Below are 25,539 nucleotides of genomic sequence, written 5' to 3'. Positions count from 1 at the left end.
TTCTCTTATACTCTCAAAATCTATCCATTGGTAGAAACCTAACTGTCAGCTCACCTCGCTTCTGAACTGGAGGGGCAAACCTATATACTAGAGACATCTCTTGGATGACTATAAACTTTATGAGCTACTAGCATTAGTGCCATCTATGCTACGTAGCTCGAACTATCACAAGGATATAGGCTTCATGATTAGGAGTATTTTTGGACAGTTTAGTTGAAAAAAATTGTAAACTGGCAAATGAAGCAGTATATCAGCAAATCTCCATGAAGAAGAGAATACATTCTAGGGGCTCAAGCTGCCAAAATGGGACTTTAGACAAAAGTGACAGGAGTTACAGTGATGGTTAAGTTCCAGGGAATTTATTTTTAGGAATATTCCTGGGGAAATTCCCATGATTATTCCTGAAATGGGAGATATTGGGGGAATTTTCAACTAAATTGTGAAATGGCAGACTAACCTGTGAGGTTGTCTTCTACAAATGTATCATATTAATCAACTCACAAAAGCGGCACTATAAAAATTGTCCATTATTATTATTATAAAGCATGCTGATGACCGAACTTTGAAAATTTTAAAAGTACCGAAGATATACGCGGCCGGCTGATAAGGGTGTGCTGTCACGGTACATACAATAACTGGGCAGTAGTATTGCAGCACTGACATTCGAATTATGAGTTGTATCTCAGGTGAAGACACATGATACCATTTTTTACATTTATTTTACCCCAGTTCATAACTTTGTAATTTTGGAGATATCGAAAAACTAATTTTACTGTCGTTATTAACTCTTTAAATATAATATACTTTGGATTATTTATATTGGGTCAGGAGATATTGCAAGGAGCACATCACTGGTTACAAAATTTCTGCACAAAATACTGGCGCCATTTCGACATCCAGCAGGCCACCCCAGGCAAAGTTCAATAGAGGGCACTTAAGTAGGACGAGGATGTCAGGAAGCGCCAGGTGACCCGACTAAGGAAAGGCGAATCAGTTGGTAATGATGTAATACAGTAAGCTTACTTCTCGGGATACTTGTTCCCCAGCTGCGCCACAATGTTGAGTGCCACCTGGCGCACGGTCTCGTAGTCGTCACACAGCGCCGGACACACCTGGTCGTAGAGTCGGGGATCTATATCCAGCCCGCGGCGCTGCAGGGTCAGCATGGCTTGGAAGGCTTCGCACCGCACTCGCGCATCCTGTAACATTAATTATATTATATCTCTCCGGCATTTCACTTAAATTTTAATAATTGGAATCTCCTTTGGAAGTCCGTCGGGAAAGAAATGACCTCATTTGCTTCTTCAAAATTATAAATGGTATTATTGATTCACCTACTCTACTGCAACTCATTCCCTTCAATATCCCCTCGCAGACTCAGAAATAATGAACTGCTCTTCCTCAACTATCATTCGACAAATTATGGATATTATTCACCATTGTCCAGAATGTGTAGACTGGTCAACTCAATTCAAAACCTTAACTTTTTTGGGATAAGTCTGAATGATTTTTGCCGGTCGCTAAACAAGTGACGGAATATTATAAGTGTCCTGTGGTCCTTACCCACGGTGTAGTCTTGACTTGATTCGACTTGTCACTTTATTTTCTTATATTATATCTGCCTTATGTCTTTGCTTTCATGTACCTTTGTTTACTCCTGTATTTTTCATTTTACTGTATTTGTGTTATTATTTTGTAATTTGGACGATTTCCGTTAATAAATAAATAAATATTTACCCTTAGAACCCTAAGCCCCACCGCAATCTCAATATGACCGTGTAATAATGATGCAAGACTATGCACGTACCTTTTCATACATGGGCCGTTATACCGGTCGGCAGTGTAATAGGAATAGATGTTCAACACTCAGAACAGAAGTATTGTGAAACACGTTTATTCAATTTTAAAAACATTAAAAGTAGGTATCAACTACATTAGTACATAGCTTGCCTTAAAGGCAGCTTCATCAATACAAAATATATCAATGTCCGAAATAATTCTATTCTTGCCCTCCCCGTTGGCAAGATTATTGGCAAGTTATTGGAGACAAAACAGTGTATGGAGACAACCATCGGGAACATAGAAATGATCGCTCTTCATGATAGCAGAGTTTTCAAACCATCCAATAATCAATTTGAAGAAATGTGCACATCTCTTTTGACAGTGTATTGAGATGTTTCATTCCGAGTATACCCGAAAGAAAGTTGATAGGATAGAGCCACGGGTAGTAGCCATACCCCCTCATGTAGAGAAATCTCAGAAATTTCTTCTAAACTCTCTTCAACGTTTGGAAATACCTTCCCTGGTGTAGGCTCCAAATGCCGATCCACTTTCTAGTCTACTCCTTACTTAACCACTTAATGCTTTTGAACGAGCGGTGTTCGCGGACGGCGCGTGTATCGTACCTCGACAACCCGAACACTGCTCGCATGTTTCGACTTGTTTGCTTTATACAAGATAAACAAACGAACTGCGCTCGCCACTTGACGCTCGTACCTAGAGGTTTGCGCAAATCTTTTCTTCTGTTTCAACTTATTGAAAACATCACAAAAATATTTTGTTAGTATTATATTTCAATAATTACTGATTCATTGCATTTTTTACGACTTTTACTATTATTTATATATTTACATTGATTACAATTTTCGTATTGCATTTTTTACAACTTTTACTATTATTGAGTATTATTTATATATTTACGATTAGACCTACAAAAAGATGTGTGGTCTGCTGTTCCAAGCGAGATAACTCAGAAAACGTATCGGAAGGGAGAGTCGTTATTGGTGTGCAAATTGTGAAGTTGGTCTCTGTTTGAAGCCGTGTTTCGAAATATACCACACTAAATCAAATTTTTAATTTTATTACTTTTTTATTATTATATAGTACTTTAGTTATTATTATTCTATTTTTCAATTATTTTGGTTAGATTTTTTTATTTTTTATTATAGTTAGTCTTGTTTTATTTTTTTGAATATGGTTATGTTTTTTTACATTTTTTATTGTTTTCTGTTTTGTTTTTTTTTGAACTGGTCAATTTTAAATTATGTTAACTCTTTAAATAAAAAATAAAATAACCTGATGTTTTTAGTTTTATTTTTAAACCGAGTATTAAGTGGTTAAGGAAAGTAATAAAATTATGAGAACCCGAGTATCTCTAAAACTCCTTGCAGTGCGTAGAACGAAGCCAAGTATTCTAAAAAAGTGCTACAAGTCATCCCAATATGAGCATTAAATGTCAGTCTACTCAAATATGATTCAAAGATGGTGGAGACATGTTTTAAGTGCTAGTGCTGCTTATTCAGGTACTCACTTTTTGTCTTTATTTGTAATTATTTCGATATTATTTTTTTCACGGAAATGTAAATGGAAATGTACCTGAGAATGTGCATAATCTCCCAGCAGCTTCAGGATAGCCTCAACCTCCTTGGCCTTGGGGGAGCTGGGGTGGGGGTCGTGCCCCACGGGGAACAGGTGGCTGAGCAGCTGCAGGCACTGCCCCTTGACCTGGTGACTCGTGTCCTTCAGATACTCTTTGGCCACGGCGATGAGCCGCGTGTGCAGCGCCTCATCCTGCAGCTTGCTGCCTAGCTTCAGGATGGTGGAGATTCCTTGGGCGATTACCTGGAGTTGAATATTGTATTTACCTGCGAATGTGCATAATCTCCCAGCAGCTTCAGGATAGCCTCAACCTCCTTGGCCTTGGGGGAGCTGGGGTGGGGGTCGTGCCCCACGGGGAACAGGTGGCTGAGCAGCTGCAGGCACTGCCCCTTGACCTGGTGACTCGTGTCCTTCAGATACTCTTTGGCCACGGCGATGAGCCGCGTGTGCAGCGCCTCATCCTGCAGCTTGCTGCCTAGCTTCAGGATGGTGGAGATTCCTTGGGCGATTACCTGGAGTTGAATATTGTATTTACCTGCGAATGTGCATAATCTCCCAGCAGCTTCAGGATAGCCTCAACCTCCTTGGCCTTGGGGGAGCTGGGGTGGGGGTCGTGCCCCACGGGGAACAGGTGGCTGAGCAGCTGCAGGCACTGCCCCTTGACCTGGTGACTCGTGTCCTTCAGATACTCTTTGGCCACGGCGATGAGCCGCGTGTGCAGCGCCTCATCCTGCAGCTTGCTGCCTAGCTTCAGGATGGTGGAGATTCCTTGGGCGATTACCTGGAGTTGAATATTGTATTTACCTGCGAATGTGCATAATCTCCCAGCAGCTTCAGGATAGCCTCAACCTCCTTGGCCTTGGGGGAGCTGGGGTGGGGGTCGTGCCCCACGGGGAACAGGTGGCTGAGCAGCTGCAGGCACTGCCCCTTGACCTGGTGACTCGTGTCCTTCAGATACTCTTTGGCCACGGCGATGAGCCGCGTGTGCAGCGCCTCATCCTGCAGCTTGCTGCCTAGCTTCAGGATGGTGGAGATTCCTTGGGCGATTACCTGGAGTTGAATATTGTATTTACCTGCGAATGTGCATAATCTCCCAGCAGCTTCAGGATAGCCTCAACCTCCTTGGCCTTGGGGGAGCTGGGGTGGGGGTCGTGCCCCACGGGGAACAGGTGGCTGAGCAGCTGCAGGCACTGCCCCTTGACCTGGTGACTCGTGTCCTTCAGATACTCTTTGGCCACGGCGATGAGCCGCGTGTGCAGCGCCTCATCCTGCAGCTTGCTGCCTAGCTTCAGGATGGTGGAGATTCCTTGGGCGATTACCTGGAGTTGAATATTGTATTTACCTGCGAATGTGCATAATCTCCCAGCAGCTTCAGGATAGCCTCAACCTCCTTGGCCTTGGGGGAGCTGGGGTGGGGGTCGTGCCCCACGGGGAACAGGTGGCTGAGCAGCTGCAGGCACTGCCCCTTGACCTGGTGACTCGTGTCCTTCAGATACTCTTTGGCCACGGCGATGAGCCGCGTGTGCAGCGCCTCATCCTGCAGCTTGCTGCCTAGCTTCAGGATGGTGGAGATTCCTTGGGCGATTACCTGGAATTGAATATTTTATTTATTTATTCATATAAATCAGTATTTCACGGATACCAAATCTGGAAGATAAAGGAGAGAATCGGTCCCAGGCAATTTGCGAAAATTTTATTTTTCAACTTTCGGCGTGCCAAGGTGCCGTGAGAGGTGACTCTAAAACCCCATGAATTTTGTACAGTCGTATGGTTTCACAGAAATTGTTGTCTCCCTTATTGTCATGGTGAAAAATATAATATAAACGTTGTTAGATAAAGAGAAAACACCACGCTTTATATTTAAATTTAGAAGTTAACCACAGAAGAATTAAAATATACAATTCTATCAAACGAAAAGTTTTGCAACTAGAGAAAAATTTATGAAATTTTTTTTATTCATTATTTTTATATGAAATATGTAATAACATATTAACATTATGTTTATAATGCATTAGTCTAATAAAACGATTGTTTTTTTGTTATCAGCAATTTTAGTTCAGTGTTGAGGAAAAAAGTAAGATATTTAATATTTCAAAAATTATAATTTTATTCCCAATAATAAAATTTGAAAATGCATTTCATCACCTTTCAAAAACAGTTTTTAAATATTACAAAGCGGAAATATACACAAATTCTCCGACCGTCTTTAAGAAATAGAACGCTCAATATGCCAGAGGCCTGAGGGATGAATACCATTTTTCTCATTCATTCATAAATATCATAGCAAAAAATAACTAATTTAAACAAATTGAAAACTCGATTGGATTATTATTTGGAGATAAGAAAGGATTAACTTCATTTTAAATTCAAAACAACTCAATCTTATTGTGAAATCAGATTCGAGCGCATCAGCAGAATGCTACCTGCTCATTAAATAATTATAGTAATAAAAATATTCTTAGGGCGTACACATTCAATGTATTTTCATGAAATAATCATCATAATAGAGTTAATTTTGTAAAAAACCACATCATTCATCAATGAACAAGGCCGGATGCAACTGCTTGGGTCATAATGGCTTAATTAACTCAGGACTATGGTACCTGCTGGGAGCCAGTCCACTGCACATAATGTCCTTATCCTCTCATGCGGCTTTGATAATAGCCTGAGCGAGTGAGATGGCACGAATCACCCAAAAATGACTGTGCAAGAAGAATGGTGGGGACGTGCCCATAAGTGAACTAATGCGCAAGTGAGATGGCATATTCTGCTGTGGGAATGGTTCCAGCAAGGAATGATATCTAAAATTAACTTCTTTATTTTGTAAATCTAGTACTAGTTTATTTTTTTAATGGCAGATTATATATTGATGAGTTTTGTAGGAAAAAATACCAAAACTATAAGATCTTTATGATACTGTATATTATCTCCATATATAGTTGGTAATAACATAGATCATTTTAGAAATGTATTATACGTTTGTACAGCGCCCTTGAGGAGATTTTGCACAAAAACGGCGCTATACAAATCATTCAATTATACACAGAGATAATATTAGAGATTTTGGATACTCCAGTAGGCAACGGAAGGGTAAAAAGAGTGGCATTATTAACACTACAGATCAACAAATGTATTACAATATTATTATTAATCATGTGTACAGATTCATCAAAAATAAATAAAATTGTGGTTAAGTAAATAATAGTGTAACTTGACATAATTCAGTACCTTGTGTGATGATTCATTTTTCAGCAGGGATATAGTTTCCTCAATCATGTGCGCCACATCTGCCCCGACGATTTCCAAACCGATGTCGCACAACAGCGAAAGGATTTTAACGCGAACCGCCGATTCTTCCTCCAACTGGAAATGCTCCGACAGTTTCTTGATAGCCTCCTCGAGGTCTGTCTCTTGGAACTGCAGGGAATCAGAGACTCTTAGCAATAATTGTAGAGAGTCATTGCTTGATTTGCACTTCTCTAGCAAGCCTATATAGGCCGCTGCGGAACTGCCTATTAATGGCTTCTTTATGAGAAGTAACTTCTTAGCTTGTGGCTCCTAGAAATAAATAATAACCTTTTAGGTAATGCATTTAAATACTGAATAATATATTATGTTGGTAAATGAAGATAAATACCTGGAAGTTTTCTCCATACTCAGCGAGTGCGCGCTTTTTAAGTAATGCTGCCATGTTTATGTTTGATTTTATTTTATTCACATTAACATATTACTTTCAGAGTTTTAAAATTTGTAGTATATTCCTTTTCCTGTTTGGCTTTTCTAGTCAGTTGCCAGCGTCCGGTATCGTCAGAGGTTAAATTAAAATGAAACAATTGATCAGACGACTCACATGACAAAACACAACTTCAACAAACGTCAAAATGCATCGAAATTCCTAATGTCAAACAACAGTTTATGGCTATAGAATAAAATGATTAATTCTGAGTAGGTAAGTACTTGTCTTTCAATAGGGCGACTGAGGGTCTGAGAGTATTCTACCGATGCACAAAAACGGCACTATACAAATCATCCAATTATACACGAACAAGCCGCAAATATACTTTTATTCAATATTTATCACATGTAAATGCATCTAGATTTAATTTAATTTTCGCACGCAGGATTTGAATCCGCTACCTCTGTATTGGTGAATGGGGTGAATATGAGAAACTACATTTCCAATTATGAAAATGGCACTGCCGTTTGCGGGGAGGATGTGAGGTAGCGAAGGTTCTGCTAAAAATATATAGGTATTCTTAAAAAAATGTTGTTGAATTGTTGTAGTTGACTCTTTTGTCGCGAGGGTTTTCATGAAAATCTGCGACTGAGTTTCTTTTATTGACGTTTTGTAAACGTCAGAAAGACAGAAAAGGATGTAGATCAAGAATACATAAGTACATGCAAGTACATGTATTCTTAAAAATGTCATCTGATTTGGTTATTTTGATCTAGGTGTTATTTACAATGATCTGAACTCGCGAACGTCATTAAAATAGAATAAGAGAATAACTCTTTTTCTCTTTGTGATTTTAAAATACTTTTGTGTTTTTGGGTCGTGCGCTCCTGTCAGTGAATTTTAAGTATTTTCATTTTGAGATACTTACATAACCTAAATGTTTTGTGTCAATATCAGATCATGGGGTCGTGTCTTCCAACTGATAACAGTGAATCCTCATGAAGCTCAGTTTGAGCATCCATAATAAATGAAATAATAGCTAAATCCTGTCCAAGATGGCCAGTGCTACTTGGATCAGTAATATAGATTGGAAGGAATTCGTATGCGGATGGGGGGCAGCTTTTTGCAATATAACCATAAGTTATCCAATGAACAAAATCATATTTCGACAGGTAATTAATGATTCTTTCATCTAAATCTATTTGCGTTCGGAAAATTATATTTTATATGCATTTTTATCGTACAAACTCCCATGAGATACAGATTTTTTCTTTTCGTGTTTTGAATATGCTAGTTGTGTTAAATCTAGTGAAAACTGGTTTTCACCAACACATTTCTGAATACCATTTTGCATTATAGTTTGTATGTATTTACAATTAGCATTATTTTTGTAGGGATATTTAAATTTGCTAAAACAATGTTTATCTACTTCGATCTAGAAGTAGTAAATGTTACTTGTAGTGTTTAAATAATGGGTAGAATTAGCATACAAAATAAACTAGTCCCAGCGAGAGTTCGTACGGACGTCATCGACGTTCGTCCTCTTCCTTCTCACGCACCTTATTTGAAAACAAAAAAGACAGAAGACACTAGAACAAAGGTGTTACGTACAACCTCTCGTTGGGACCAGTATACACCACAAACAATAAATAAAGTAGACTCTCTGGTGAAAGACCACCGTTCAGAATCGAAACATTGCTTGAAATGGCTTTAGGCGTGTTTATGTTCCTTTTATGTTCCTCGTCTTCTTCCCTTTTTCATCTCTTTCAGTCTAACAACGTAACCCAATTGTGAACGCCATAGTCCTACTGGCTCCGAGAGTCGAGACTTGTGCGATATTTCAGTAAAAAATGAAAAACAGGAATCCTTAATCAAACTTTTTAATTTTCTCCAAAATAAGGTTTATTTGTAAATTTATCACAGATTCCTATGATAAATTGACATTTGATTTCTTCTTCTTCTTTATGTGCCGTATCAGGTCCCCCCGACGTTGGCGATCACTCTTAAAAATGTCTCTTTGTCTTGCGCTGCCCGGAATAGCTCCTCCACACTTCTAATGCCGGTCCACTCTCGTATATTTCGCAGCCAAGACATTTGTCTCCTACCAGGCCCTCTGCGACCCTCTATTTCAGATTAGATTTTAAAAAATTCTTTAATTAGAAATTATTACTTAATATTTTATGACTTTTCGCAACAATTTCTCAAAATTGAAAATACGGCTTCAGAATTTGTTAACGGTTTCACATGAATTATTATTTATTTTTTTATTTTGTATTATTGTAATATACGCACATAAGGTCATTTCAAATATAACTTGAGAATTTGTAACGGTTTTGCATAAATTATATTATTATTGTAATATATGCACATAAGGTCATTTAAAAAAATTCATAATACTAGAAGGCACTAAAAAAAGACACAAAGGTTAAAGTGTGGAATTAATTGAACCATTTGAACTGGTGTGTACTCGTATTGTGGAGATATTGCGCATTATTTGATTGTATCTCAATAAAAAGCAATAATTTATCTTTTCAGATGCTACATGGTGTTAAGACAAATTCTGCCTATCTACAAATAAAAAGTGAAGGATTGTTATGCCTCTACCGTGGAATTTTACCGCCGTTATGTCAGAAAACCATCTCTATGTCTCTTATGTTCGGCGTTTACGCAGAATGCAAAAGACCGTTGCTGGCCACAGGTATGGACCCATACGTAGCGAAAACAATAGCCGGGATCATCGCTGGAAACGTAGAAGCGATACTTATGCCCTTCGAACGGATTCAAACGCTTCTCGTCGACCCGGCATATAACACGCAGTTCAAAAACACAAAACATATAGCGTATCATATCGCCAAGAACTACGGTATTAAAGAATTCTATCGGGGACTTGTACCGATCTTATATAGAAACGGGCCGTCGAATGCATTGTATTTCATAATCCGAGACGAATTACACGATAGATTGCCGACGCAAAACGTTGTGTTTTATCAAACTCTTCAAGCGTTCATTGCCGGTGCTTCAATCGGCGCTTTCTTAAGTACTTTATTTTACCCCCTTAATGTAGTTAAGTTTAATGTTCAATCCAAGATGGGTGTGCCGTACGAGGGCATGATTCATGCATTTATTACCGTGTATAAAGAACGGGGGAGTAAATTTAGAAATTTCTACCACGGCGCCTCCATGAACTGCACAAGGGCCTTTCTCAGTTGGGGAATTATAACAGCAGCCCACCAATTTTTGCACGAAACGTTATATTAAATTTAATTAGTTTTTTTGCAGTTTTTTTATCAGTCAGAAGTTTTGGTGCTTGTCAGATGTGACTCAAAAGAAGATATTTGTCAACGAGGCAGTGATTTATTTATTTCAACAAATAAAAAACCCTATTTACATGGTCCATGTACATGAGATAAGAAAAGAATACAGGTTTTTCAAGGGACGAAAAATAATGTGTTCAATTCATAGAATAAAGAAGAAAACTAGAAGTGCCTACCAAAACACTTACACTCGCCTGACATAATAGGTCTCCATCCCTTTCGACTTTCGTAAACATAGTTTTGTATTTGAAGTTTAAGCCTCGGTTTTTCAAATCTTTGGATCACGAAACACATCCACAAGGCATTTCTTGTGTTCTTCTTGTAACTATGTTATCAATTAGACCATTTTTTAATTATTACGTGGCAACCTAACCTAAAACCCCTCAACTTTTTAAATGTAGCCAATAAATAGGCAAGTGCTGAATTATTTGATGTCTGGCACCTGAGTGTAGTCAAACCTAATATAAAATACTAATTATTGGTGTCTATTATAATCATAATTATAATATTATATTATTATGTAATTTATCTGTCATTTAAAATGGTAATTGTTCACTAATTATAAGAACTGTACATAATAATAACCCGGAAAGTGTAATTTAGCCATTTATTAATTTGCCACGTTTTGTGATGTGTTTTATAGATTATATAATTTTTTTATCAATTTTTTTTTTTAATTTACAAGATCAACCTTTTTTCAGTGGTGCCGAATGTGCAATATAGATTATTATTGTTTTTATATTTTAACTTGTTGAATTATTTTAAGTATTTAAATAAATTAATTATTTTGACTCTATGTGATACTGTTATGTACAAGGTTATTTTGACAAATGGAATTATTTGTCACTATTTTACTGTTAGGGAAATGTTGTATATATTTTGCTTCTAATGTCTTTAAAATAATAAATGCATATTGTTAATTGCTATTGTTTTTATTCAATTTACTATTAATATGTGTTAAAACTGGTTCCATGATAAATCAACACAGTGACAATTCAACACACCTCATTATAAATGATGAAAAAAAAAATTAAACCTAACCTACTCAACCCAGTTAATAAAGTTTTTGTTTCATCACTTTTTTTTATATAACCCTTTAAAGATGTGATGAATTAACATTTTGATGATTTATCCGGCCACAGTTGAAACTATGTATGATTGTGTGAGAAATGTGGCGATCTGCAAATAGTGTAAGGCTGATGTAAGCATAGTGAGTAAGATTAAGAAAGGGACGCTCGGATGGTTTTGGCAAGTAGAGCGTATGAACCAAAAAAGGAGTTTAAGGATATTATATGACGCAAATGTGAATGGTACTGTAGTAAAACCAATTAATCCACCTGTGTTTGGCAGAGGAGTAAGTTCTTTGGCTGCAGCAAAATTCAGATTGAAAATAAAATAAACAAGTTTGTGCATTTTTGAAAATTTTATATTCAACAAAACACAAATATTTCAATGCAAAATTGAATACAATAAAATTTCTGGCAAAACAATTTTTTTATTCTGATATGATAATTGGTTGTTCAACAACACCCAGCAGGTAGCGGGTAACAGGTGTGACAGAAACATTTATTGAAATCAAATACAAACCACTTTGAAATTACAAAATATTGATTTTCATTTTATCATAATACAAACAGACAACAGACTTTATTTAATAAATTTACAGATAAAAACTCAATTTTGCTACCATAAAACAGAAATCTGATGTGATGTGATATGATAATTGAATGGTGATCTTGCTTAAAAGTTTTCACAGATTTTTACGTCTTTAATTTTTAGGTCAACAAAACTATTTTCGGCTCGCAACATCTTTTCCGTTAAGCTATGGAGCTTTGAAATGTACATTTATCTGTCTGTAATTTTGGCATTGTACTTACATTCAGTAGGGGATGTCATTTTCATCATGAGCTGTGAAGCTTTAAAATGTCCAATATTTAACATTTAAAAGACAAGACGCCATAACATTTGTTTCAAATTGCTCCTGTATGTAATTTCATGCCTTTTTTTCTTCTAATTACTGATTTATAAACAGTAGGCTTAAAATATCAGAAATATTATGAAGTTGTTAGAGCCTTTCTTCGGCAATCTGTAGATAATTATCGTCTAATTCTAATTTAACCGGTTATATTTTATTTTAATTGTAGAGGAGCTTTGGGAGCCACCTCTGGGCTTGAGCTCCAAAATACCTAATAAACCTACGTTGCGTTATTAACAGACTGACGATGTAGGCTTGCTGAATCTGTTCTAGAGGTATTTCAATGAAGCCTGCTCGAAGGAAAAAGCAACAATGATCACCGGTGCATGCATGCGAAACTCCCATTCACAGTTGACGTCGGCATCATGAAAACGGGTCGTTTCTCCGACTCGTTTTTGTGTAAGTCGGCTCGCTTGTAAAGAACTACCGCTGTCTATTTTTCCACCTTCATAATGTAATCCGGACCACTTCAAGATCTGCATTAATAAATCCCTTCCTAAAGCCTCTACCTCATCCCGTATCACAACGCTGCCTAGCTGGGTGTCGATATAGTTCCCCTGCCTTTACAATATACACATTTAGGTGTCACATAAAAAATAAAATAAGACAGCATATAAAATTTCTTATAAAATAATGTATCTACTTCTCAACTACTGTTTTTATCACAGTACATATTTATTTTACATAATATATCTATGCATATCACTAATGCTATTTAAGTTTTTAAATTTAAATCTCTTATCATATAAGATAATGAAATCAAATCGGACATAGGTAGATATTGATAAAACTAAGTCCCAGTTATTTTGCAGAAATTCAAATATAACATTGTCATCAAATGGCCACTTGAAAGGTTCCCTTTAAACGCCGATTCTAGGTACGTTTAAACTTTCAATCGAAATGGAATAAGCTGACAAGCTTAACAACATGATAGTTGTTCTGTTCTGCTTTTAATGACAACTAATATGACAATTTTTTCTAAAGCTAAAACGGACTTAAAATCGGAATTTAACTCTTTGCACGCAGCCGTATCAACTGTTGTTACGGCAAAAAGTCTACACTCACACGCGGCTGTATCAACAGTTGATACGGAAACTTTGACGGTCGATATTCCAGCTCTCTTTCATCATAAATGTATTTCTTGCTCACTTGTACATTCGTAGAACTATCACGATGCTGACATCTACAAGAATTTCTCAAAAATAAAATTGTATTTCATAAAAAAAGATAATCAAGTGCGCCTTTTAGTTCTTTAGTTTACATTTTTGTCAACGGATGGCGTTAGTACTAGTATGTCATTCACAACTTTTCATAACTAAAAGTGAACATGGTGTCCCACTTGTGTCTATCACCTAAGTAAACACACGCCGAGTGAATGGCGGGACCACATTCAAAAGATACGGCACGTCTTTGTATGAAATTTTATGTTTTTGTTTTTATAAACATCTAAGAGTGTTGACACACGAGGATTTGTTATCATATTGTGGAGAATAATCTGTTCTGTCTATATAGTCCAATAAATCATGCCAGAATGCTATAATTTGACATTTAATTGCGTGCATAGGTATTTTAAAATATGTACCGCATACGGGTATAGATAAAACGGAGCAAATTAACGCGTTCAAAAGGTTAATGGGAACATTTCAACTGTCAAATGAAACAAAATGGCGCTGAATGGCCGTTTGATGACTTTGTCATACGTGAATTTCTTCAAAACATTTGGGCCTAAGTAAAGAAGACTATTTTGACTTTTCTTAATTAGAATAATATTATAGATAGGATTTAACAATAGTGGTAGAGCTTGAATAAGTGTATAAGTAATTCTATTAATTTGTACTTATTTAAATGGCATCTATCATGAAGGCATTTATGGCCGCTTTCACCAACAAAACTGAGCAAGCGTTGAGATAAAATGTTAATCAAACACAGTCTCCGTGTTAGCAATACGTCAGAACTTAACTTTCGCTCAGGAGAATGTCTAAGTAATATTTGCATAGTTTTTTCAGGGTCGAAAAGTTAACTTTAGTTACAAATATGTACCTAGTAAAAAAGTTAATTAAATTTAAAGTTAAGTAAAATAACTTTAAAAAATGCATGTATCTTAACGCTTGCTCAGTTTTGATTGGTGAGAGCAGCCATCAATATTACGCAAGTATTGGCAAAAAGAAATTTAATATAATTATTGTACTTTAGGTTAACATTCTCGTTGTAAATATTTGTCACTAGCGCCCAAGTGGCAAAAACTTCATTGTGTATACATTTCATAGCTCTTGAAATTACAGTTAACACACTTTAAGTGGGCGAAAATAGGGTACCGTTCGAAAAAATGGATTTTGCTATATGTACACTGATATATCTTTGAAAATAATACACATATTTAAAAATATATATATATTACAAGTCACCACACCCCAACTAGAAAAGTATTGTCTGAAATTAAAGCCTACTTAGTAATAAAACTCCATAGACGAGTCATTTAATGATGTTTTATGTGTAAAAATGTCCATATTTTATTATACAACAAAAAATTTGGTTTTCACTTTTGCTCAAATCGTTACAAAAAATAAGGATTTTCGCATCTCCTGTGCCACAAGTTCGAGGAATTATTACCCATTCTACAGGGTTAGTATGCTTTCCTTTTGATTAAATATTCTTCCACACACGAGCTAAGGAGTTGAGAAAATGGGAGACTTTTACCACTTTGTTTATACATATACATATTTATAGTTGAGACCCGCACAAATAGATCGGCATACAATATTCATATAGAATTATCGGACAGCCATTCAAGTAGGACCGGCGTAAAAGGAAGGACTACCCTTCCCATAGGAAGTGTGTTAACACACTTTGGACGGGGAAGATAGTTCTACCCGTTCGGTCGATTGATGCTTAACGGCTGGATGGCCAGTTCTACCTTTTGCACCGGCCTCATTTCAATGGCAGAAAAGATGGAATTATTCAATGTTTTTGTATGAATATTATATACCAATCTCTTTGTAAAGATCCCAACTATATTTACATAATTATCAAACCGAAATACAAGTCTTCTTTTTATATTTATCTTCGTGCCTTTCGTTTACATCAGTATTTCAACAAAAGGATAGTATATTATTTGTTATTGTAATAATTCAATTCCTGGAATGAGGGTTTTTATGACAGTGAAACCCGATTTGTATCTCTATCTCTGTTCCGCCCCACTCAACTCCTATGTGCAAGCGAGCCAGAGATGTTGGGCGTATTTAAAGAAAGCAGATATGGGCAAATACCGATGGGCGAACCGAAATAAACATATTACAAGGTTAATTGAGTTGCATTTCAAATAATATTCGATTTTCATTTAGTACTTTTATAGCTTGGGTATGCTAAGTCACTGTAGAAATCTTTATTAAAATATTTTAATGATTTTCTAACATATAGCAATTCAAAACAAATTAAAGAAATTCGCGCGTGACTTTTATTTTCTCCCGGAGACAGCGTAACGCAAGCGCAAGATATACCCCTCAGAAATGTGTTAAGTTAAATAAAAAGTTTTAAAAATTTGTACATGTATTTAAAAGAACACCCTAAGACGTTGCAAGAATCTTATCAATATGATTAATATGATTGGAATTTTACATTATGTGTTATACTATTTCCTTATAAAGAAGTTGAGAAACCAAAAGCTGGGCTTTCTTTAAAATAATAGTGATTTTGATTACAAATTATCCACCCCTGATATTAATGCATAAATGAAACTTTATAAGTTTTCGTGCTGATCTCTCAAATAATAATAAAAAATCTTATTCTATTTTGTTTTGAACATTTAACACAAAATAAAACATTTATTCTTATAATAACTTCTTATAATATTTAACCCTAGATAACTAATCGCTCGTCGAGGCGACGACGCGCTACTCGGCGAAATTCGAAATCACCTACTTCCCCCCGCTCCCCCACCTTGACTCTTTCATTACCTTCCTAATTTGAGTAAACAGTGCAGCACGTGACGCGATTGCGGCCACACACATACTAGGAAGTGCCCTATGACCATCTCGTCGTCCGCTGACGAAAGTTTATTTATAACAACAATTTTATTGTTAAGGTACGTACATTCATATATTCTTATATTTATTGTTAATGTTGGCGAATCTTCTACAATAGAAGCTCCGGTTCCATCTACGTCAAACGTGTGTAAAATTTGCTACCTGTGTCCATCCAAGTCCCGGAAGATGACCAAACACCGTTGCACCAGATATAGAGGGGTTATTTGTGGTCCACATAATGTTGACATGTGTGTTCACTGTGTAGACTGATATTTTGATATTAATTTGTTCATTATAAACTTTACTTTTGTGCCATGTAACAAGTTCCTATCTTAATTAAATATTTTTGATTTATTTCTAGTGTTTTATTGCGTAGTCCACTCAACGAAAGTGTAGTTACAATGAAACAATGAAAACAGTTTAGTTATCTAGGGTTAATTAGTCGCAAATATAAAAACAATTATTAAAAATTATCACTATAAAACAAATACATACACACAAAAAACATGTTTTAAAACAATTGAAACTATATGTATACGAAATTAATATTAAACAAACTATATTTGAACTTAAATATTAGACATCAACAAGTTGAACAGACTATATCTACTTTTATAGTATGTCTTGACACACTTAAGTTTGCAGGTTAGAGGAGGTACTACATAATAAACTATTTTTTAATCCATAGATTTTTTGTATGAACAAAATCTTACGTAGCATCTCAACCATCTGCAAAGTTTAGCACGTACTCTCATAGTACATTTTTAATACATAATTTCTTAAAGAAAATTTGTACTTTGGTTACTACAATATTCCATATTCAAATGCTTATACCGACGCCAGCTTTATACTTTAAATTTAAAGGATAGTGTTTTAGAAAGAGAAGAGAAGGAATTTAAAGTAACAATGTGACTCTTGTTAGGTGTTCAAGTTGGACAGCACGAAGTCAATGATATTACAAAACATGTAGACATGACCGGCCCTGAGCCATACAGTGCCTGGCGCGAGTAAAATTTTGGCGCCCCTTGACAAAAACACCAGACTCCTAAGCAGGTGATTCTTGTTATCAATAATATTCTAATGATTTGTATTTTTGTGTAGCGCCGTTTTTATGAAAACAATCGCAAGGGCGATGTGTTAGGACTGTTAGCTGTTAAATATTATCAGCGCTTTGGCAATTCGGCGCCCAGAGTGGACGGCTCCAATTGGGCCCGTGTAGAGCCGGCCCTGCATGTAGACAAATTGTAGAGATCTCAAAGTGGCAAGCAAAAGATACGGTAATTGTCGTCCTTTCGATTTAGTGCTAAAAATTGCGTAAATGAGTGCCAAAATGCCCTCATGTGCGATGACAAAATGTTTCCATAACACTGTAAACACTAGTAAAAGACAAGGAATAACATTTTATTCAAGAATTACTATTGTTTACGTTTTAAAGTGAGATCGCAAACGAAGCATCACATAAGTATAAGTAGAATAACCTACGAGCAGTAGGTCGTCTTATATAGCGATTCGTATTCGCTTACAGCAAGTAAGCGTATTGTTATCCCAATCACACTCTTGATGTAGAACAAAGTATTTAACGCAACTTTTAAGTATGTGAATACTGCCCAGTCCTATATCTATTTCGTTTGTACACACATATTATTTGAATGTCTATCTTTGTCATACATGAATGAACGTTAGTGTGTTCGTTACTTGCCACATTTTATGTTAATTTTTTGAGATAAAAACTTAGCTACACGTTTGTAATGTCATTGGTAGACGTGACCTTATCCTTGAGTGCCTTTTGGGAGTTGAGTGACAAAATATATTATGGAAGGGAAGGTTTGAAGCTGAAAGGGATTTAATCCATAATGGTGAACTCTCCCCGGGACAATGACTCCTAACGGGATGTATTTTTGTTGGATTTAGTTAGGTTGGTATCTGATTCTATTTTCCGCAACACGTGTTAGTGGCCTTATCCTTGTGCGCCCTTTGGGAGTTGAGCACCACCACGTAGATCCAGGTAAAGCACATGAACCAGGCAGCCACGATAGCCAGCTGCAACGCCAGGCCGGTGTTGATGAAGTCGCCGCGCCGCTTGTCTAGCACGTCGGGCTGAAGGTAGTCCATGAAGTCGTAGATGGCCTGGCAGTTGAGGCGCGAGTGGATCGCTCGTACTTGGCTACCCGTAGCACGGAGGGACTAAAAAAAAAGCGTACATCATAGTAATCTTTTAATTTATTCGATACAACATAAAAAAATGATTATTCAGAAATTAGCTAAATGTAAACATGGATACATTATATGAGCATGAATACATTATGGCCCAGTCAACAGTAGTTTCTAATTAGGCAGCGCATGTTCTAAGAAATTAATAGTTTCAACTACCAAATAGTAAACTCGGACTTTATAAACAAATAATATGTTATCCTATCGATAGTGCTTATTAAGAGGATGATGATATACCCCCTTAATGTAAGCTAGGAGGAAACTAATCAATAATACTACAACTACTTATAATATATCTGTCGATATTGACTATCTTCAAGCCAACCTTCCTGTAGGCTTCAGTTAATGGGGGCTGTTAATTAAAATATCAACAACAAAAAAATGGCTGATTTATGACAACGTCAAATTTATCAAGAATTCGAGCAAGAAGACCTTAAAAGACTATGAACTCAATGTACCTTAATCAACTCGGCCCTATACTGGTTGCAGGTCTTATAATATCCATCTGTCAGCAGGGCGGCTATGGACAAGGAGTAGATGGCAAACAGCACCCCGAGCACGGAGGCAGGGATCCAGCAGTAGGACACAGGATCCGTGTCACGGACTTCAGCTCTGGTCGTCATCACTACCACTTCGCCTTCCCTGGAATAGGAAATAAATATTTAGCACTAGGTCTAAAATGGATGAAGACTGTAATTATTGAATACGGTACTGGTAGCTAGGGGGTTTGCCAAAGAAAATCAATAATGATGGACACACGGTGCCTAAGCATTTTCTAGGGGGTACAATTCGGTGATACTGGCAACAAAGAAGTACACAAGTCAAAAATGATTGGGTGCCGCTGCTCTAGAATAATAATAGAAAACTGAAACTGAAAAATTCGATAATTTTGGACCCCTTAGATGAGTGATTTTTTTTATTGATTACTGCATGAGAGTACCAACTGCCTGTAGAATTAGTGGGTCTGCGGCACTAGGAAATGTTATGAGGCTGAACAAAGTCGGAGAGCGAGATTGAGAAAAGGAAAGTTTTGACTGGCCGGTGGCTATGTTGGCAATTTTCTCGAGATCCCGGGAATCCCGGACCTTTGTCGGCAATGTAATCCCGGTGCCGCGCTTGTCTTAACACCAGGATTTTTGTTGGTCTGACGACCTGGTTTCAACCGTGAGAATATCTTTATTTATTTAGCAGCATGTCATATATTCATAGAAACCGGTTATAAAGATTTTGGGGTACGTTATGTTTATTGGGTTCTTTCTTATAAGTAAGGAAAGTTTTATTGAAACCTGACACCACTACACCGGGATTGTGACATCAGTACACCGGGATTGTGACACCACTACACCGGGGTTGTGATACCACTACACCGGGATTGTGACACCACTACACCGGGGTTGTGACACCACTACACCGGGATTGTGACATCAGTACACCGGGATTGTGACACCACTACACCGGGGTTGTGACACCACTACACCGGGTTTGTGACACCACTACACCGGGGTTGTGACACCACTACACCGGGATTGTGACATCAGTACACCGGGATTGTGACAACACTACACCGGGATTGTGATATCAGTACACCGGGATTGTGACACCACTACACCGGGGTTGTGACACCACTACACCGAGATTGTGACACCACTACACCGGGATTGTCACATCAGTACACCGGGATTGTGACACCACTACGCCGGGATTGTGACATAAGTACACCGGGGTTGTGACACCACTACACCGGGATTGTGACATAAGTACATCGGGGTTGTGACACCACTATACCGGTATTTTTCAGGCAGATGAGTTTTCACTTCTCTCTGTTTCGCACTCGTAATGCAATTCATCTGCCAGTTTTATATGTTCTCTACAAGAAATCTATTTCACAAAATAATGTGTGAGTTTTATTTTTGATTTTGTTAATTTTGTGGAGTTACCTTCATATTAGTGGAATTTAGTAAATAATGTTTGTTAGTCAATCTTTAAATTTTGGAAGTGAGAGATTTTCAATAAGAAAGTACTTCTTAGGCAGAAAAGGCTATTGATTTCGTTCCCCTTAAGCAAAAACCTTTGAAAATGTATTTTTTGGTTGTGTTTAGAAATAAGACAAACCTATTATTACCTTTGTTCAATGGTTGAATGTTCGCCCTCATATTTCCCAATATTGTTGATGAACACCCTCAACACATGGAAGCAAGCCATCACAAAGGCAACACCAATAATGGGGATGGGACCATAGATAACAAAACTGCACGAGGAAATATGGCCGCCGGTGAAATAGGTGTATGCCGACACGCCATAGAGAATGCAGCCGCAGTTCTCATCGGGACAGACGTCAAGGACATATTTCCAGTGGTGCCAAGCGACTGCGGAGCATATCGTCGTTATTAATCCCAGGACTACGATCAGGACATAGACAAGGGATAAACGCCTTTCTGTCCAGTATTGCCCCATGGTTAATCAGTCTGAAAAATGAAAACAAAAAATTAAAGTTTTTTTATTTTATAAATTTTAAAAGATTACAATTTTGGTGTTTTTTCCAACTACTGTACTAGGCTCATGCCCGTATTATGGTAGTCGTACATGATTTATGAAAGAATAACAAAATATTTTGTACAACAAATAATAACATATAAGGTAATTTTATGGTAAAACAAAATTTTTAAAATACATATTTTTATATAACCATATTGGAAATAAAAATAAAGATTAAACTGATTGATAAAAAAATAATATTTTAAAGAAAATAGAATTAAAGATACTAAAGTAAGATTAAAATTCTTTTAAAAAAATTATACCGAATTACGTTATATTATTATTTTTTTCTTTACTATTAAATTACATTCTTTAAAGAAAGCTCGTCCCCTTTCAAATAGCCAATTTTGAACACAGATAGTAAAAAGGGATATAGAATTAGTCGACTTTATTATTAGGACCGATGGACCAGAATTGTCGTTGAGCGAATGTGGTTCTATTTTTAGGGAGCACGCATCACAGGTTTGATGAAGCGGGTGTGTGCTTGATGTTGTGGAGACACCAGCAGGTTATTTTTCCGTAGCACAAGCTTGCCTTAGTAAATAACTGGCAAATATCTAAGGGCCTAATTTTAGCAAATAGTTCGTTGGAGGGGTGGTTAGGTTGGCATTTAAATATAATTCTCAAAATTAGTTATTGTACTGTAATAAATGGATTGATAATAGATTAAGCACAACCACCCTATCCCACAATACCAATTGGCAAGAATTTTTAAAATTTGCAGGTGCCCAAAGAGAAACTGAAGAACATAAAAAGTTTTTGTTTTGTACTAGTGGCAGCAATGTCTTCATAAGCGGTTCCCCGACTTTATAGATTGCGTTGTACACCTGTAATTGTTTTTTGGGACGATTTCGCAGGGTCAATTTTATTTTTATTAATGTTACATAATTACAATGAAGTTTCTAGAAAGCAGTTTGTCAACAGGTTCAATTTTTTTTAATTTGTGATATACAAATACTATATTACATTGATATATTAAATCATAGACACAGGATATTTACAGTAAATAAAATAATACAGAATAAGAAAAGTACATAAAAAATTTTAGAGAGAAACAAATTGTTAGTGCTGTCAGTATATGGTTTAGTAAAATATCATTGAATGGGGACATTATTGAAAGGAAGATAACAACAATACCTAATAATAAAATGAAAAAAATCAGTTCTAATACAGGTACTTACCTATCTCTCTGCAAATAAAATATATTATCTTCTATTTTTTCTCCTGGTTTAGAATGTAATTTCGAATTATATGTCATATAATTCGAAATATCTACTTTCTGGTCGATCGACCTACCTATTTACATTATTTAAATGCAATTTAATTTAATTGTAATGCAATTTAAATGTAATTTAACGCAAATTCCGTGTTGTAATGATAAAAATTCGTTCGAAAAAATTTATTATTAAAGATTTTTTCGTATTTTGATGTCAAAAATATACATAAATTGAATCTTTGAAATCGTTATTTTCGACAAAATATATCGTAGTCGGCTGTATTACAATTGAGATATATTACAGCTGGACACAGTAAACTTTGAGAACCCCAAAAAGGGAATATATAACTGAGCGAACTATTTATTTTGGTATCCAAAATATCCCCAGTAATGATGACGTCCTGACTGCAAAGTTAACTGTGTTTAACTGTACGTCGGTACTACTTCCATGTCTAGATGATTCCCGATTATTTATTTTATTATCAATCACCATATTATTGTTTCGGAATCGAATGTTTCTAATACACAAAAAAAATTAATGCCAATCACTATTGAAACAAAGTTTTTTTTTAAATAATCTCAGCCTTGCCGGGGCTTTGCTCTACCACTGAGCTAATGCGACCCTATCCCCCTTCGGTCATACTTTTAACTGTATCATACTTCGACTCAGAACTATACCAACAATATCTTCATTTTCGCATATTTATTGGCTGCTAACTGTATGATTGCAAGATTATTCCCGAACTAAATGCAATCTAGACAGTGTGTTAAATATACATATATCGATATTTATTTTAATTTGCGATATTTATTGACTATTCTACAAGTCTAGGAATGAATATTTTGTAATTATTTTTGGAATAACTAGATAAGTAACACCACAAATTGTAATATTTGAATCATTGAAAACAATATTAGATACTCTAAAACGAAAATTTAAAAAAATCTTTTTCTGATTTTTCTGCAATAAAATTATTGCTGCAGTGGGTAGGTACCTACCTACCAGTCATTATTTTCACTCAACGCCCAAAGGGTTTTTGGGTCACCGTTTTTTTATGTGACCGGCCGTAGGTAATTAATAATTAAGGGCATTATTCATGGATTAAAAGTAGTATCGCGTGTTTTCACACTCACAGCGAGACCTTTATACAGGGTGTCCGGAAACTCGTAGTACAAGCGGGAAACTGGTGAATCTACATCACATTTGGAGTCGATTTTGTAGTATATATTTTTTTTTATTTGAGCTTTCGTTATCGAGTAAATCGAGTTTGAAGTTGATTTTTTTTTTTTTTTTAATCAAATTCTTATAAATTATTACTGAAGATCAAAGTACCCATCTAATTAAAACTATTTGAAAGTAAAACAAATGAAGAAACTCGGATTTGAAGCATTATTTTGAAATCACCCTTCATTTAACCCGGTGTAATCATAAAATATTTTTGCTCTGCAGGGTTAAAACATCTGTTATTCAACCCTAAACACCAGAAAAAACTTTAACCCTAAAATAGCCAAAAAATATTTTTTTTTGGTTTTTTTTTTTTTTTGAAAATGCTCAAATCAAAAAACTTTATGTTTTTTTGGGTTCCCCATGTGGTGTAGATTCTCCAGTTTCCCGCTTGTACTACGAGTTTCCGGACACCATGTATACAACGGAAATGAAAAGGTATAAAATAGGACCTACCTGAGATGAAGCCGCACCGCGGTGGAAAGAAGGGACATAATATTACTTGGATATTAAAAACTTTATTACTTGACGGGCGGCCGAAATAGAAAAAAAACAACATTATTTTCAACTTTTGAGCATAATTCGAATGATTTCAAATAAATGTGTCGTTGGTAATTTCAAATTTCGAGCCAATAAAACGCTTTAAAAATGTGTATATACATAGGTATAAATTTTATTTCCATCCATACTCGTACATACCTATTTCCCAAGTAGCTGGAATTGGATGTTTATGTTTTTGTTTGCATTTAGCCAAAGTTTGGCCAATATGGCTTATCTTCTATGTATATAAAATTAATGTTTCTTTTTTTGTTCTTCTTACACGTCGGAGCAGAGTGATCGATCGACGTGATTTTTTGGAGAGATGTTTGGAGGACTAGGAAGTGACATAGACTTTTCATCCGGGAAAAAACATTTCATTCCCGTGAGAAAATTCTTCGCACAGATTGCAATTATTCTCTCTAGTACAACCCGAGCGAACTCACGGGTAAAGGCTAGTATTTTATATTTTAATACAAAAATAATTCGAAAGCGTACTAGATACCTAACAAAATTATACCTATGATAATTTTATGTATAATTTTTTCATGAAACAAAAATTTTTACTTACAAATTATGATATTATTTTTTAAACCTAAGTAAGTAGGTACCTATCCAATAGTTTCGTCCTAGATTTTCATGAATTATCTCCCCTAGAGATTTGGCGGTATGGGCGTGAAACGCGATGTATAATATGGCCAAAATACGCCGTGTTCTAATTTAACATAGGTAGGCAAGTAGGTATCTAGTAGCTACCCATTTGCTTTCAACTTTCTCGATGTTCGGACGGAAGATTTCCCTTCGAAGAGATCGTGGGATTTCAAACATAACGAATAAATATATGCACATTTTATTAGTCAAAATACACTTCATTTTTTATAATAAAGTATACCCAATTCATTATTTCTCCGCGTGTTTGATAAAAATGCAACAAATATAGATAAGTATGACATTAATTTAAATTCCTATCAAAAAGTACTGCTAGGCACTACTCCGTTTGGCGCGTAAACCTTCGTCACCTGAATTGATAATACGTACATAAAACTAAAATAAGATAACAGGTGAGAGATAGGGAATTACTAAACTGATAAACAAACAAAATCCTAGCCCTGCCTACGAGATATCGATAAAATACAACGAAAATAACATACTTACAATTCAAAAATACACACCGAAAACTTTCAATGTTATCCAACCGTTAAAAACTTGACAAAAAAGGTGAGATCTTGCGCGAGTCTTTGTTTTTCTCACTGGAATCTCACTAGCCTCCAAAATGAAACTTTTAAAACTATTTTATTATGGTTTTCATCACAGTTTTCACTCAATTTATGGCACTTTTGCATATAATGGACGGATGCTTGTTACGTGGATTTGTGTTATTGTTTACGCGTTTTATTAGGCGTATATTCAAGCTCAGATGTAAACAAAACTGGTGCAGCATTGCGTGACG

The 25,539-nt window shown here is 36.0% G+C and overlaps 3 protein-coding genes across 5 annotated transcripts in view; 1 reads left to right on the top strand and 2 right to left on the bottom strand.

Annotated features, from left to right (window-relative positions):
• Positions 1-7,247, bottom strand: part of IntS4 (integrator complex subunit 4) — a 29,213-nt gene extending 21,966 nt beyond the window's left edge. Inside the window, exons 1-4 of the mRNA XM_089647516.1 lie at positions 7,016-7,247; positions 6,607-6,936; positions 4,721-4,966; positions 1,024-1,199 (exon numbers count right to left, since the gene is read on the bottom strand). Of these exons, the coding sequence (XP_089503642.1) occupies positions 1,024-1,199; positions 4,721-4,966; positions 6,607-6,936; positions 7,016-7,069 (806 nt within the window). The 5' untranslated portion in view covers positions 7,070-7,247. The remainder of the gene's footprint in view (positions 1-1,023; positions 1,200-4,720; positions 4,967-6,606; positions 6,937-7,015) is intronic.
• A 526-nt stretch (positions 7,248-7,773) lies between these two features.
• LOC149410939 (mitochondrial nicotinamide adenine dinucleotide transporter SLC25A51) lies at positions 7,774-11,221 on the top strand. The gene is made up of 2 exons (XM_089647175.1): positions 7,774-8,226; positions 9,590-11,221. Exons 1-2 carry the CDS (start codon positions 8,110-8,112, stop codon positions 10,310-10,312), a joined length of 840 nt encoding a protein of 279 aa, XP_089503301.1. The 5' UTR covers positions 7,774-8,109; the 3' UTR covers positions 10,313-11,221.
• Positions 11,222-13,699: 2,478 nt separating this feature from the next.
• Positions 13,700-25,533, bottom strand: LOC149410938 (uncharacterized). Of its 3 annotated transcripts, none has more exons than XM_089647570.1 (4): positions 25,241-25,533; positions 20,699-21,041; positions 19,035-19,218; positions 13,700-18,549 (listed from the first exon to the last, which is right to left on the bottom strand). In XM_089647570.1, exons 2-4 carry the CDS (start codon positions 21,028-21,030, stop codon positions 18,295-18,297), a joined length of 771 nt encoding a protein of 256 aa, XP_089503696.1. In that variant the 5' UTR covers positions 21,031-21,041; positions 25,241-25,533; the 3' UTR covers positions 13,700-18,294. The 3 variants fall into 3 exon arrangements, with proteins under 3 accessions (XP_089503696.1, XP_089503695.1, XP_089503697.1); XM_089647569.1 differs by having other exon boundaries at positions 25,245-25,533; XM_089647571.1 differs by having other exon boundaries at positions 25,262-25,533.
• Positions 25,534-25,539: the final 6 nt, after the last annotated feature.

Source organism: Hesperophylax consimilis, chromosome 26, assembly GCF_061612785.1.
Source record: "Hesperophylax consimilis isolate HC1 chromosome 26, BYU_Hcon_1.0, whole genome shotgun sequence".
Lineage (NCBI taxonomy): Eukaryota > Metazoa > Arthropoda > Insecta > Trichoptera > Limnephilidae > Hesperophylax > Hesperophylax consimilis.
Note: the sequence above shows the minus strand (reverse complement) of the source record. Positions and strands in the feature narration are given on the sequence as shown.

Coding starts and splice junctions, on each gene's coding strand:
- LOC149410939 (XM_089647175.1), top strand. CDS start 8,110: ATGGCCAGTGCTACTTGGATCAGTAATATAGATTGGAAGGAATTCGTA. Junction 8,227..9,589: donor ACAAAATCATATTTCGACAG/GTAATTAATGAT, acceptor TTATCTTTTCAG/ATGCTACATGGTGTTAAGAC.
- LOC149410938 (XM_089647570.1), bottom strand. CDS start 21,030: ATGGGGCAATACTGGACAGAAAGGCGTTTATCCCTTGTCTATGTCCTG. Junction 19,219..20,698: donor CATTCAACCATTGAACAAAG/GTAATAATAGGT, acceptor TTCCTATTCCAG/GGAAGGCGAAGTGGTAGTGA. Junction 18,550..19,034: donor ATAGGGCCGAGTTGATTAAG/GTACATTGAGTT, acceptor CTTTTTTTTTAG/TCCCTCCGTGCTACGGGTAG.